Raw genomic sequence first — 14,468 nt, 5'->3', positions numbered from 1 at the left:
GTCTTATTACTTCAGCTGTCATATAATCAATTTTATATATCGCAAACCATTTTTCCTATTTTTCTTCAAAAATATGCACTTGATTTCTAACTCTCATGGTCATTTTTTTCCATTTCGAATATCTCCTTCACAAGATCCTTCAATTTAACATTGGTTAAGTTATCTTTTACCGGTTCCTTGTAATTTTTTTTTTAAATAATTTCGACCCTACAGTGAATAATTTTAGGTTGCTCTGTGTTTTAAATATATATTTTTATGCTAAAACTTGAGTACTTTTACTTCAGTAAAAATTTGAATGCACAATTTTTACCTGTATCAGAGTACTTTTAAACTGTGGTACTGCTATTTTTTACTTGTGTATATGTATATATCAATGCATTAATAACTAGAATTCAAATAAACAGCATACATTATTCTGACACGGGTCATTCTCTGCATAATGAATACTTTTAGGCTACTTGGTGTTTTAAGCATATTTTGATGCTTATATGTGTGTACTTTATTTCAATAAATTTGAAATATTATGAATTTTACCTGTAACAGAGTACTTTTAACTGTGGTATTAAGTAAATGTAAAGTTAAAGATCTGAGTACTTCTACCACCACTGGATAAATATCATATCAGCCTATAAGCCTAATATTTGACACATGTATGCGCTTTAATATGCATAAAATACCTCAACTAAAACAACAACTTTGGCTCCTGGACACACTTGAGCCAAAAGAGAAATTTAAATTTTACGAGGGACCCCTGAAGGTAGCATGGGTCCTGCATGGTAAATTACAGGCACGCTATCTAATGTGGCAGCTGTCAGTTGACTGACAGATACAGTAGCCAATCAGGGCTAGTGGTGTATTTTGGAGAGCAGAGTTCTGCCATGCTGCCACAAGGACTTGGTGTGGGTGTTTATTTACGGTTTTGTCACCATATAATTCAGTATTATGGATGAGACAGATCAACAATATTAGAGCACTGAGCAATAGACTAGCTGTGATGAAATCATAACATAAAGTCACACCTGTCACTAACTCAAGGATATTTACATCTGAAAAAACCTTTGACCTGTTGCGTAACAACTCATGGTGAACAAGTTTCTCAGTTTATTATTATAATCACTGCCTGCTGAACCTGCTCAGTACATCCTGTCAATAACTGATGACTGAACTGATAGCTTACATGAACTGTATGAGCAACAAAAAATGTAATTAAGACAAATTAACAACTCAAAGTAACACAGAAGTAGGTGTAACGGCTTATATTTGAATATCTTACACACCATAACATACTAAAGACATTGTTAAAACTTAAAATATATATTTTTCTTGACAGCAGAATCCTGTTTATTTAGCCTCTGATGGTTAACAGCATCCATATCAAGGAACATAAATAACAGTGTCAAAAGGCACAGCAAAGTGTTAACAAACAAAACAACAATTAAACAGTAAATTATACAATACACTTTCATTATTTCACGTATTTCACCTCAAGCAGACATCACACAGAAAAAAACAAAACAAAACTTTAACATGGCAGATTAGACATATAAATATAATAACAGCAACATCAGATCATTGCATGGCCAGTGTAGATAAGGAATATGGGTACTTTAAAAAAGGCAAAAGATTAATTTATTTAAGTCAGCATCTGCACTGCATCAAAATGACACAAAATGGCTGATAAGTTTTAAGACATTTCTTCAAAGTCATCATTACACGCTCTTTGACGGACGAGGCAGCACCAACCTCAGCCCAATGTCAACCACACAGGAAGGCATGTAAGAGAGGGGGATCCAGATGAGCTTGGCATCCCAGCCGGGACTGTATCTGGTGCGTGGGTAGGCAGCGGTCAGAGCGTGCTCCATGCAGCCGGTCACCTTGGAGAGGTCAGTGTCGCAGACAGCGTTCATGATCAAGCGCTGGACCTTGATGTCTGAAAATGAGACAGTGAGTGAGTGAAGAGATATTTTCTGCATTAAACTCAATTTCACTTTATAGGACAGTTCACCCCCAAAATAAAAAAAAAAACATATTTTTCCTCTTACCTGTAGGGCTATTTATCAATCTAGATAGTTTTGGTGTGAGTTGTAGAGTGTTGGAGACATCTCAAAGTGCTAAAATAAAGTCTGTGGATTATCTTTAGTTACCAGGTCATCATTTCTGGAAATTGCTGGACATTGCTCTTGAGTTTTTTTAAAATGTATTTTTCTGGCACTTTGAGCACCACAAGCTAAGTGCCATCTAGTTCCATTATATTCAAGAGAAGGCAGACATCTCTACGGCCGACATCTCCAACACTTGACAACTCACACCAAAACAATCTAGACTGATAAGTTTTATTTATCCTTTATTCAACCAGGAAGTCCCTCTCTTTTACAAGAGAGACCTGGCCACGGTAGCAGCCAATCAAAACATATTTAAATACAACATATAATACAAAAATCCACAATAAAACAACAACTATTCAAACATAGTGGCCTCAAGCAAAGCGCTCCCACGCAAACATTGTTTTGTATGTATTGTAGGCTTGGGAAGTATGTAATTTTTCATACCATCATACCTTCCTGAAATTTCACCGGGGTATATATATATAGTATATGGCTGTATGAGTGTGCAGCATCTGCACCCACCCAAAACTCACCCTAACCATCTTGGTTACTCCTGTTACTCATCCAGCTAGTGTTCCAACACTCAAAAACTCCAGTTTGATAGTTATTATTACAGTATCTTGTAACTTAGCTGCCTGTTCCACCAGTAGAAACTGGAGACCGACCTCTGGTGGCACGGGCTGTGCATACAGTGAGTTTCATAGAGAGGAGCGCCTGTATTTGTGACAGTATTGACAATCATACCATCCGGATTCCTGAATACCCTGTTTACCTTAATACTGTGATAACCGCCCAAGCCTAATGTATTGTATATCAAGAGAGATTCATGATATTTTAACATCCTAAATGTAGGCTATGTATTATTTTAACATTATTAAAAAGTATGTGACAGTATTTTTGCAAACAATCACATTTCATTGTGACTTTAAAGCTCATAACTTAAAATTTTTAGTTTGAGAATGAGGTTTATTCAACTCTTGAAATGTGTCTCGTATTTTCCAACAACAGAAATTGTGACTGTGATCAAAATCACAATCATAAAACAGGTACAGATAAAGTATTTTTGTGTCACATTTCAAATAAATGCTTACTCACAGTTTGCATTATAAGCCCAGAACAAGGATTGGCAGTCCACTTACACTTATCAAGGTATTTGTCTCCATAGCTGGCCTGCACTTCAGGGCTGAGCTGGTTCCACAGGCGATGCAGCTCCCTCTCGAGGGGGTCGAGGCTCGTCACTGCCGTCTTAAAAAACCCGGGCTCAATGATGCACACATTGATTCCAAAGTAGTTTATATCTCTCCTGGAAACAGAAATGTCAGTTCATAGTATTATATATAAACAACAGAGCTTGAAACAAGTTTATAACACCAGCTGCAGTAAATGTTCTTAGTGGCTTGAGTGTAAGAAATGAAAACACAATATTATATCTAGTAAATAAACGCAATAAGCCTGTCTGGTCTCATGAGCCAATATCATAATGTATTTGTCTGCCTGGCATACACTGAGGCTGTTTCTTTTGTGTATTACTGCAATTTCTTCAACGTAATGTGTTTTATTGCTCTAAATGTGTGTTATTGTTTGTCTTTTATATAACAGAAAATGTCTGGAAACCAAATCTCCCTCATGGGACAATGAGGATATGAAGATTATGACTTGAATTACTATTTGTCCTTATAATTAGAATATAGGTCTTTCTAAAGGAGAGAGAAAGAGGATTATTGGGGATTTGGGGGAGTTTCTGTTTCTCCTGGCCCATAATATTAATGGCTAACTGGCTCCACAGAATGCTTTCTTTGTGTTTCATAAAGCAGGTTGTTACAGCACGCTCTTATCTGATGTTGATGAGGTTGTGAAAGACTCACCTGAGGCAGTCAGAGAAAGACTCTACTGCAAACTTGGAGATGCAGTATCCTCCACCGTTCGCAGCCACCCGGCCCAGCACCGACGCTACGTTTACAATACGGCCACGAGCCTTTTTGATGAGGGGCAGGAAGGTCATCGTCATGGAGATCACCCCATTCATGTTGACTTTCAGCGTGCTGTGGAAATCCTCCACTTTCATCCACTCTGAAGGGCCCATGGGTAATGAACGTCCAGCATTGTTCACAATACCCCAAAGTCCTAAAAATAAAAAAGGAAATGAGAGACAAAAGGTGGAAGGACATATTTTGTGTTACAGATCTGCCTTGTGGAATTTAATTAACATCATTTTATTAGGGCTGGCCCAATATCTGATTTTCACAACACGATTATCATGGCCAAAGAGTTCACGGTAACAATATTATCGTGATATCTATAAAATGGGCTTAGCAAAATAAAATACAATAAAATAAAAAATAAAAATGAAATAATAATAATGATGGTATGCAGTCAAATTGATCTTTAATGTTGTTTATTGTGTGTTTTGTCTTATTTCGTAGAATGTAGTGTGACGTGTATCCATTTTATAAACTTCGCGTCAGTTTACGTCCTGTCAGTTCTACAGTAACGTGACCTTTGCCTCCACTAATTCACTTTTCACAGTTAACTTATATTGTTGATAGTATTAACCATTTGCCAGTCAGCTAGCCTAGCTGGCTAGTAAAATGAGGAAAAGCACCATCAAGACCACGAGGAGTGCAGTTAGCGCTACAAAAGTTTGCTGCTTGCTTTCACAAGATGGTAGCCTATACGTCGTCAGTCACTTTAATATTTTTGGGAGCTCTTCCATGCAACAAGTGTTAGCCATAGTGACCTAACGTTAGCTTAGCTACCAATATCAGGCTAATGTCAGTGCTGAGTGACAAACGTTAGCAAATGTTTATCTTCTAAGACATTGAGGTGATTATCAATTTGATCAAAAACACTAAAAAAAAAAAGTGAATAGTAAATTTGTAAAATGTAAGTTAAAGCTAAAGCTAACTGTGAAAAGCGTAGTCTATTTACTTCCTGTCAACTCTACAGTACGTTAACATTATCACCTTCGCCCCTACCTTATTGATCACTGCTTTTTTTTTAACGTTACTTCAGTTTTCACAGTTAGCTTAATAGAATTTATTTCTGTATGTAGTGTTTTTGAAAATATTAATGTGGCCGGCGTACACCGGCTTGTAAAAACAAGCAGTAAATAGAGCTAATGGTGCTTTTCTTCATTTTAGTAGCTAGCTAGGCTAGCTGACTGGCTGGGAACTGCCCATTGGTTCGACAGCCCATTGGTTCGACATCCCATTGTTCTGACCATATTAAACTCATTGTTCCGAAGTCTGTTCCGAAATCATCATGATGCCCTGTGGTTAAGGTCTGGTTAGGTTTAGGCACAAAAACCACTTGGTTAGGGTCAGGAAAAGATCATGGTGTGGGTTAAAAAGAAACAAAGAAAGTGACAAACACATAAGCCGTGAGCCTGCTCCGCCTCAAGCAGGTCGCGGCACACCATACGCCAGCCGCGAGCCGTTCAGCACCGTGGACAGTCGGACTAATGGGATGTCGAACCAATGGGCTGTCGAACCAATGACATGGACCCGACTGGCTAACTATTAACCTCCTATGACCTGCGTCGTCATCTAAGGACATTACATTTTGGGGTTGCTGCACCTTATACTTCATTCTTCTTAAGATATGTCGTCATTGTTCATGGACACTTTTTTGTGCCATAAAGTTGTGGCAAATCACAATACACTTATTCAATTAAAAACAAGATGGCGGCCATCTCTGCAAAGTCAATCTAGAGCTGGTCTGGACACAAAAGTGGACAAGGTACAAACCTGATCAAACTTTATGGTTGAAACGTATGATTAATAATGTTTGTAGATTGATATGGCAACAAATTACACCAATTTTAGCTAAGCTAAGCTGTTAATTAGGGAGATCTTGTTTATCATTGTGTTTATCATCATCATTGTGTTATCGCAGCATTTCACACAGGCCAATAAGGTATGACAGACTGTTTCTACAGACAAAAAGAATATTCCTAGCTATGGAGCAAGGAAAATTCATGGAGATACAAATTGAACAAATCACAAGGCTTTTGAATATGTTATATATGCAAATTTGCTTGTGCGCAGCCATGCTCAGGCGTCGAAAAGAACAATTTTGAAGAGTTTTCCACTTGGACAGTGACCCCTAACCTAGAGAGTGACAAAAATGCTGCACTGTTTACAATTTTGATTTTGCTTTTGTTTTGCACAACATGTTCGTGTGTAGGCATTAAAATGATCAGTTTCATACTTTGTTACATAATTGTGACCGCTAAAATGAATCCAGTGTGCTCATATGAGTACATCACTTTTTTCAAAAACTACTGCCTGTTTTAATACAATGCTTTGTTGTTTACACTTATCAGGTATCTTTCCAAAAATAGCAAGGATAAATTAGAAAACGCTTACCAAAGAAAAGCTGGGGTCTCAGGAGGTTAAAATGATCATAAACACCTTGTACTAAAACTAATAGTAAATACTTACATCACTAAAAAAGTGCACTTTGATCTCTAAGGTTGTAGGCGAAGGTAACGTTACTGTTATCAGGAAGTAAAGAGATGTGTAATTTGTAAAACAGATACATCACAATACATTGGGAAAGTAGAGAATTACACTAAAAATACAAGTAGGGACGTGAAGAGAGTTTGTAACCAACACTGTACAAAAGAGTACAGAAAGAGCAACTACACCAAATGCATGGTGACAAAGGCAACAGGATGGCTTTGGGGGAAGGAGAAAAGTGAGAATGTAAAGACAAAGAAATGATATAAGAGGTGCTGGATTATTAGCACAATATTTCTAAATATCATGGTTTTCCTCAATACCAATAAATCGTAACACCTATATTTACATAATGCAGCATCAACTCTCACCCTTTTCGCCAACCTCCTTCTTGGTCCACTCCATCGCTCTCTGGACGCTGTCTTGATTGGTCACATCTAGCAGGATGGTCTTCAAATAAGGCCCTGCCACCCTCTTCAGGTCATCAGCTCCCTTTTCTGTGAGACAGCCGGCCAGCACGTGGAAACCTTTACGATCGAGCTTCTTACACAGCAGGTTTCCGAACCCTGAATCGCAGCCGGTCACAAACACATACTTGTCAGTGATGTTCTCAATCTCCAGGCTGTCTCTGTACAGCCACACTAAAGTCCACAACACCACGAAGGTAGCAAAGGTGTACAACCAGGCATTTTCCCTGAAAGAGAACAGAGAGGAGAAGTTTGGACAAGAGGGAGGCAGAGGGATTTGACTTTGAGAAAATATTCTCTATGTGCAAGCTTGGAGGTTATAAAGTTAGGCTACAGCTGCCAAATGACTGCCCAAAACGCAGTGGAGCATGAGTAATTCTTACCCTAGAAGGTCGTAGACAAACTGCGTATCCATGCTGCTTCCACCTGGAGGGCTCAGTGCTCGCTGAAAAAACATGTTGAGCAAATGTTACCAGGTATTGACATGGCGAACTGCCAAATCCGATTTTTCAGGAGTGGAATGGAAAGTAGAAACACAGAGACTTATTTCAGGAATCCCCAAAACCAAATCCCCACTCTATTTCCTAATATTTTCAGGTTTACTCAACCTTTTTGATTACAATGGGATACAATGGGTTTGTTCACAGGGGGCCTTAGTGGAGGTGCTTGTAACACAGAAGTGCTTTGGGCACATGAGAAATCTTTGGATAATACTCTTATGGAAGAAAGAAAGGCATTTGTTATGGAGCTGGACCCGAGGGGTGAGGGGTGCATTGTTTTGAAGCATACATTTAATGCCCATGACGGAGCTGCTTAAGCTGGCCATTGCAGAAAACCAATTAGTTTTCTGGCTTATTAGTGACAAAAAGATAGATCTATGGGTTATGTTATCCACAATATCAAAATTCCCTGCTGAATTAAATCAGACACGATACTCTTAGTGCTGATGTTGGTGTGATAGCATTAATTAAAATGCAAATAATCCTGTAAAATTACAACAATGGTCAAGCTAATTAAATTTAGTTTCTCAATACCAGTGTGGAGAAATATATCAGAATATCTGAAATATTCATATAAATCTATAAAACTGGATCAGGTATAACTATTCAAACTTTAATTACTTTTTTTGTAAACCTTTGTTACAAAAATTCAAACTAATTAGTTCATGGATAAAATTACTTCGTGATACATTTGCAAGATTTCCAATATTGCAGAGGTTTATCAGCAAAAAAGGGGGACCTAGAATGTGCAAGACAGAGGAAGTACTTCAATGATGAGAGAGATGATTATATGAAAAGAAATGATACAATCCTACCTTTTCCTTTTTATGAGAAGTGATGGATCCCTACAAGTTATCCGTCCTCTCCCTTTCCCTTTCAGGTTATTCTTCTGTCTTAACTCAGAGAAGGCTGGTCAGAGAGAGGCTTTATCCCTCTGGTTTATCCTTTAAGACAAGTCCGCGATTGGTAATCCCCAATCCGTAACCACTTGGTTTGTGCATGTGTGTGTGTTTCAAAAAGTGGTGGGAATTACAGAATACACAGAGAACTTTCCTTACATAATGCAAACTTGGATATCAAAGAACTTTTTTTTAGCTACTTCTCACAGTACATTATCTACTTTCCACATTACATCAGGTACTTTCAAGTATTTTTAGACCCTGGTGGTTCAGAGGGTATGCAGGCTTGTTTTAAGAGTGTTGTAACAAATAAATAATCCCTCAGTTAAAGCCTTGTGCACCCTCAAAAGTATGTGTTAAACCTCCTTGGTTCACTCAGTTCACTGACCCATGATATCAGTTTTACAGCTTAAACAACACATACGGTATAATCTGTGACTGCATGCTGTGATGCACATCTTAAGACTGGTCAGCTCATACAGCAGAGATGTTGACGGTAAACAAGAAGTGGCCATTGTACTATACGATGTATTGTTGGTGCAATAAGGACTTGCTTTACAACTGAATGCTCTATTTAAAAAACTACAATTCAAACTTGCCCTCAGTACATTTCTGTCAAACTGTTGGCTTACATAGAGATGTATTTTTACACTGAGACTATGAGCATGAAGCAAGACTTCTTTATCACAACATCAAAGGCATATTTCTGTTCCCTATGAAGCACAAACTGAAGGATCAAGTGTCAAGTTTTGACACTGGTTTTCTATCCAAACAGCTCACAGTGATTTGAGTGTTAATTGGTTACAAAACACGACTGCAACTACATGCGAAAACCCAACAGCCACGTGTGTCATGACATAACTTTCCTCCCCGTCACACATTCCATGAATTGTCCAATCACCCTCTCCAGGCAAATATTTATCCAGTTATTGTGTTTAGTGGTTAAGCTGTAGTTTTATTGCAAAACTGTGTGCCTAAATTTTAAAACCTTGAATATCTGATGTTATTACTTTGTCATTTGGCCTCCTGCCTACTGCTTCTCTGATCATAAACCATCAAGTTAAACCCAATCCATGACCCAGAAGTCCTTTACAACTATTAAGTTTCCTAAATATTAAACATTTGTTGAAGTCTGACAGTTGTTATTTAAGTGTACCTCTCCCAGCCAGAACTTTCACAGTTCTTTTTCTGACAACTACTGACACCAATGGTGTGTTTGAACATCCTCACAAGAGGATGCTTTCACAATGTGTTATCTAAACGCACATTAGGGAAGCACAATACTGGATTTTTTGCCGATATATTACAACTTATTTGGCCGATGACTGATATTGATATATCCACTTTTATCCAGACTTAATTTTAGTGAGCATCACGTCTCTTATGTAGTGTTAGTAGAGTTAACATCACATTATACATGCAGACTCTTATCGTGATGGTCCATCAGCAGATGGAAACATGAAATACAATACTTTTTCATGTACATAATATTCGGGGCTCCGGCTCACGACCATTTGCTGCATGTCATCCCCCCACTCTCTCTCACTCCCCCATTTCACTCTCTCCTGTCAATTAAAGGCAAAAGCCCAAAAAAATAATCTTAAAACAAAACAAAAAAAAATGTACGTAATATTCATTCATTATGCAAAAAAAGAAAAAAACACTTTGGCTGATTCCGATGATTCATTTTAAAGCCAATATTGTTGATAACCGATAATGTGCCGCTATTATCATGCATCTCTAACACACATCATTTGGATGATCATCTCCGTACATAATTAGGCTACACATTCTCTATATATTATTCCGTAAACTTTTTTCACATTCCTGCAGAAAACTTTTCAAATTTTTTTAAAACATTTTTTTCACAGTATTTGTTTTCACATTTTTATTGTCTTTTTTTTTCCTTTTAATTTTTATTTATGCTTCTTGGCTGTTTGCGGTACTGTCTTATATCTTAAATTTTCCCCACTATGTTTACTGTTATGCACCATATATGAAAAACTACCTGGCAATAAACCTGATCCTGATTTTTCTAAGTAGCCTGCTTGAGGTCCTTCATGCAAATTTTTCCTTGTACTTATTAATTCCACTTTGCATAACAGCTGTTATGAAGCCTTACATAAACATACACTTCAGTGGTAGATTAAATCTATTCAGCCTTGTTTGATAAGAAAAAACAATAGCGTGTTACGTTTATTAAAAATACCGTTCCATCTCTAAATGGTAACAAAAGTTGTCTGACAAAAGCAGTGAAGTTCTCACTTTACATTGACATAAAATACACAACCAAAGACATACATAATTTAAGGATCATAATTTTAGGAGAAACTACAAACAAGGACATGTGTGGCAAATTTGTCTGTGACCCCTTAAACATACAATAAGCAGGTGAACTGAGTTTTTACATGTGGCACTTTCAAAATTCCAAACTCACATAGCTTTCTTTCCCCCCCAATTACAGACTGAATTTAATTCAGTGCTAAACAGATGTTAGAGCCATTTCAGACTTTGACATTTCTCTGAACAGAGTAACCGATCTGCATTAGCCCACTAAAAGGAGCATGCAGACAAGCAAAGTCACTGCTGTTTGCATCGTGCTGACTGGAGTCAACTGGAATTCTCTTTCATTCCAGTGTGTTCAGTTTCAGCTGTGAATGTCCCACCGTGAAGTTTATGAGGAAGCAGACTGAAGTTGACCCTTGTGCACGTACTCCAGAGCTGTGGCTATGGTCCTCATGTCCATCTCAATACTGCGGGCCCAGTTTTCCACATCCCCAATTTCCTGTTGAACAGACAGTATAGAGACAGAATTAGTGTCACCACCAGCAACAGGCTGTGAGGATGATATAAGCTGGATAATTGCACTTGGAGTGGAAACCCATTCATGAATTGCTTTCACCACCTGTCACATCCACTAAGATCTAGGACCTGTATCAACCTAATCTGCTTTTAGTAAACCCCATAAAGCAATTGGAAGATATTTTGACCAGTCACTGCGCTCACCATTTGCAGCAAAAATGTTTTTAAATGGTATTATTTTTATTTGAACAAGGCGCACAGTGGGATACGACAGCAGATATTAAATCTACATTAAACAATACTTGTGATATTACTGAGTCATAGTGCTCGGTATAATGTAGTGCTGAACCCACTCTTATTACATTCTGCTTAATTAAATGTGGTACTGATTGCGACTGCATTAGGTACGATATTCAGGACCTCATATCCTGTTACAGACCTTGTCTTTGCGTATTACAATAAAAAAAATAAGGGCCTTGTTTTTGGATTAATGTCTTGCCAATACAGTATGTCTTACCTTTAGGGCCTGATTGAAACCCTCCACCATACTGATCCACTGAGCAGTCTGCTTGGAGAACTGGCTCGCCTGCACTTGGAGAGTCTTCACCTCGTGATCGAGCTTACGTTGGTTCACATATGCCTGGGCAACTCTAAAGTGAAACAGAAAACAACAATGAGAAATGCTACAGTATCACTAATACATGAAAATACAGTATTGTGGAGCAATATGTCAATTATGGCATGTAAGAGGGAATTTGTATTTGATAGTCCAAAGTCCAAGCCATTAATTTGTACATTTACGCTGAAAACACACCATAATATTTAAACTTTACTAAGTCTTACCATGTCAGTAAAGGATTTAGTCATAATCATTTACATACAGGAACAGAACAACAATGGTCTTTGCATCTCACTCTTGTTCTTTAAGCTGATTGTCTTGCTTTCATCACAACTTTTACAATGTTAACGGTCTTAATGTACTATTTCTGGTTGTGTCACACATGGGGCCAATTCTGCCCTGCTGAGAATGGGCTGTTTTATTTTGATTAGCTCAGAAAGAGCTGTTGGTGGGTTGGTGGGAATCTGCTAAGGAACCATGGAACCTAAACAGTCTATACAGGCAATGTATGTCAAGCACAACATATACTGCAACGCTAAAATGATTTGTCGATTTCAATTTTTCAATTTAATTCAATTCAGTTCAATTTTATTTATAAAGCCCAATATCACAAATCACAATTTGCCTCAGGGGGCTTAGCAACATATGACATCCCTCTGTCCTTGGACCCTCACAGCAGATAAAGACCCCCCCCGCCCAAAAAAAAAACCCCTTTAACGGGGAAAAAAAATGGTAGAAACCTCAGGTAGAGCAACTGAGGAGGGATCCCTCTTCCAGGACAGACAGACGTGCAATAGATGTTGTGTTTACAGAACACATCAACATAATAAATTTACATAGATGGAGAGACAGGGAGCGAAAGTGAGACAGAGAAGATACAGGGCAAATAATATTCTAGTAATAATAATAATAATAGTATTTTGGTAGCATATATGTTACAAGTTAGAGATCGACTGAAAAGTAATTTGCAAATCAATTCATCATTTAAATGACCTTCAAAGCAAAAATGCAAAACATTTGTTGTTCCATCTTCTCATCTCTCACACCATTTCTGTGTTTTATTATTTTAAATTAAACATCTGCAGGTTTGGGGCTGTTGCTTGGAGATAGAAAGCCATTTGAAAATGTCACAATGGGTTGTCAATTTTTTTTCTTTCATTATTTTTATTTTTTTCTAATATATTTTTGACAAAACTTCAACCTAAAAAGTAACATATTGATCAATTATGAAAATAAACATTAGTACAGCCCTAATAACAGTAGAGCTGTCGTGATTAGTAGACTAATTGCTAAGTCAAGTGACAGAAAATGAATGGCCATAATAATAAATTAATTGGTTAATTCATTTTTCAAGCAAATATACCAAACATTCACTTCTTTCAACTTCTCAAAATGTGATTTTTTTTTTTTGTTTTATATTATTGTAAATTGAATGTATGTGGGTTTTGGAATGTTCACTGGACCAAAAAAAAAAAAGATATAGAACAGACCTACTTGAGTGTTGTTTTTTTTACCTTTCACAGGCCATATTTTCCTTATCCGCTGCGAGGGTCATAAGGACAGAGGGATGTCGTATGCTGTAAAGCCCTGTGAGGCAAATTGTGATTTGTGATATTGGGCTTTATAAATAAAATTGATTGATTGATTGATTGATTGATATGAGTAATTGAGAAAACTACTTGGTGGATTAACTAATGATTAAAATAATCATCGGTTGCAGCCCTAAACAACATAAATAAAGCCACCTAGCTGGTGCAGGTATTTCACAGCTACAGTTCAAGCTAGATAAAGGTACAGGCTTCTGTAAGGTGTGTTTGAGGGTCAGGTGGCAAAAGTTTCATATACTAATTTCACAAAATTATATGTAGTGTTTACCTTTTACTGGCAGGTTACTCCCTACATTGTGAGGGTGTCAAGATGTCAGCATATCCCACGTCCAAATCCTAAAACTACCACCACTATCATTACCAGGCAACTATGAAATGCAACAACAGTGTGTCTGCCACACCTCAGCAGACAAACGAAAACAACAGCAGGGGGCTAAGAGATGAAATTGCCATACCCAACATTGAGGTGATCTACCAGGGCTTCTGTCAAGCAGGTGGCTGCAGCAATAGCTTCACGCCTCCGTCTCTCTGTGCAAGAAAAACATTAACACAGCAGAGCAAACCATCAGCACTATATTGGACCCACACAGAGAGGTAAATCAGCAGTACTACAGTGGACCTACGGGGCCTTTTAACACACTCAATCAGCTTTGTTTTTAGCATCTGTTAGCATGCTAGCTAACCAGCTACCCATTCACTCACCCTGCTGCTCCTTCCGCTCATTTTGCTTCGCCTGGTGCTCCTTCAGCAGACGAGACAACATCTTCAGGGCTCGTTGAGATTAATTCGCAAATATTTTCGTGTCTTTAAACTAGCTAAATAACATGGCTTTTATAAACAGAGACGGTTGAGGTGCTATCAGCTGACTAGAACAACGTTAGCCGCTGTCACGAGACGCTAGAGGACGACAGCAGTGGTGGGCGTGCCCAAAAATGGCGTCTCGCCTGCCGCCATTGATCATTATTAATGTAATGTTAATATGTTTGTGTTGTTAATTAACACAACACAC

The 14,468-nt window shown here is 37.9% G+C and overlaps 2 protein-coding genes across 2 annotated transcripts; both read right to left on the bottom strand.

The window, feature by feature from the left end:
- Window positions 1-1,241: 1,241 nt before the first annotated feature.
- Window positions 1,242-10,446, bottom strand: rdh5 (retinol dehydrogenase 5 (11-cis/9-cis)). The gene is made up of 6 exons (XM_033626146.2): window positions 8,348-10,446; window positions 7,416-7,477; window positions 6,937-7,259; window positions 3,971-4,229; window positions 3,245-3,408; window positions 1,242-1,930 (listed from the first exon to the last, which is right to left on the bottom strand). The coding sequence occupies exons 2-6, from the start codon at window positions 7,445-7,447 to the stop codon at window positions 1,710-1,712; spliced, it is 999 nt and encodes a 332-aa protein (XP_033482037.2). The 5' UTR covers window positions 7,448-7,477; window positions 8,348-10,446; the 3' UTR covers window positions 1,242-1,709.
- Window positions 10,447-10,596: 150 nt separating this feature from the next.
- bloc1s1 (biogenesis of lysosomal organelles complex-1, subunit 1) lies at window positions 10,597-14,375 on the bottom strand. The gene is made up of 4 exons (XM_033626147.2): window positions 14,162-14,375; window positions 13,915-13,987; window positions 11,751-11,883; window positions 10,597-11,216 (listed from the first exon to the last, which is right to left on the bottom strand). Exons 1-4 carry the CDS (start codon window positions 14,220-14,222, stop codon window positions 11,106-11,108), a joined length of 378 nt encoding a protein of 125 aa, XP_033482038.1. The 5' UTR covers window positions 14,223-14,375; the 3' UTR covers window positions 10,597-11,105.
- Window positions 14,376-14,468: the final 93 nt, after the last annotated feature.

The sequence above is a fragment of the Epinephelus lanceolatus genome, chromosome 1, assembly GCF_041903045.1.
Source record: "Epinephelus lanceolatus isolate andai-2023 chromosome 1, ASM4190304v1, whole genome shotgun sequence".
In the NCBI taxonomy this organism is placed as follows: Eukaryota; Metazoa; Chordata; class Actinopteri; order Perciformes; family Serranidae; genus Epinephelus; species Epinephelus lanceolatus.
This window is presented reverse-complemented; position numbering and strand designations above follow the sequence as displayed.

Coding starts and splice junctions, on each gene's coding strand:
- rdh5 (XM_033626146.2), bottom strand. CDS start 7,447: ATGGATACGCAGTTTGTCTACGACCTTCTAGG. Junction 4,230..6,936: donor GAAGGAGGTTGGCGAAAAGG/GTGAGAGTTGAT, acceptor TTTTATTTTTAG/GACTTTGGGGTATTGTGAAC. Junction 3,409..3,970: donor TCTTTCTCTGACTGCCTCAG/GTGAGTCTTTCA, acceptor TTCTGTTTCCAG/GAGAGATATAAACTACTTTG.
- bloc1s1 (XM_033626147.2), bottom strand. CDS start 14,222: ATGTTGTCTCGTCTGCTGAAGGAGCACCAGGCGAAGCAAAATGAGCGG. Junction 13,988..14,161: donor TGAGCGGAAGGAGCAGCAGG/GTGAGTGAATGG, acceptor TTTCTTGCACAG/AGAGACGGAGGCGTGAAGCT. Junction 11,217..11,750: donor GTTTCAATCAGGCCCTAAAG/GTAAGACATACT, acceptor TCTGTTCAACAG/GAAATTGGGGATGTGGAAAA.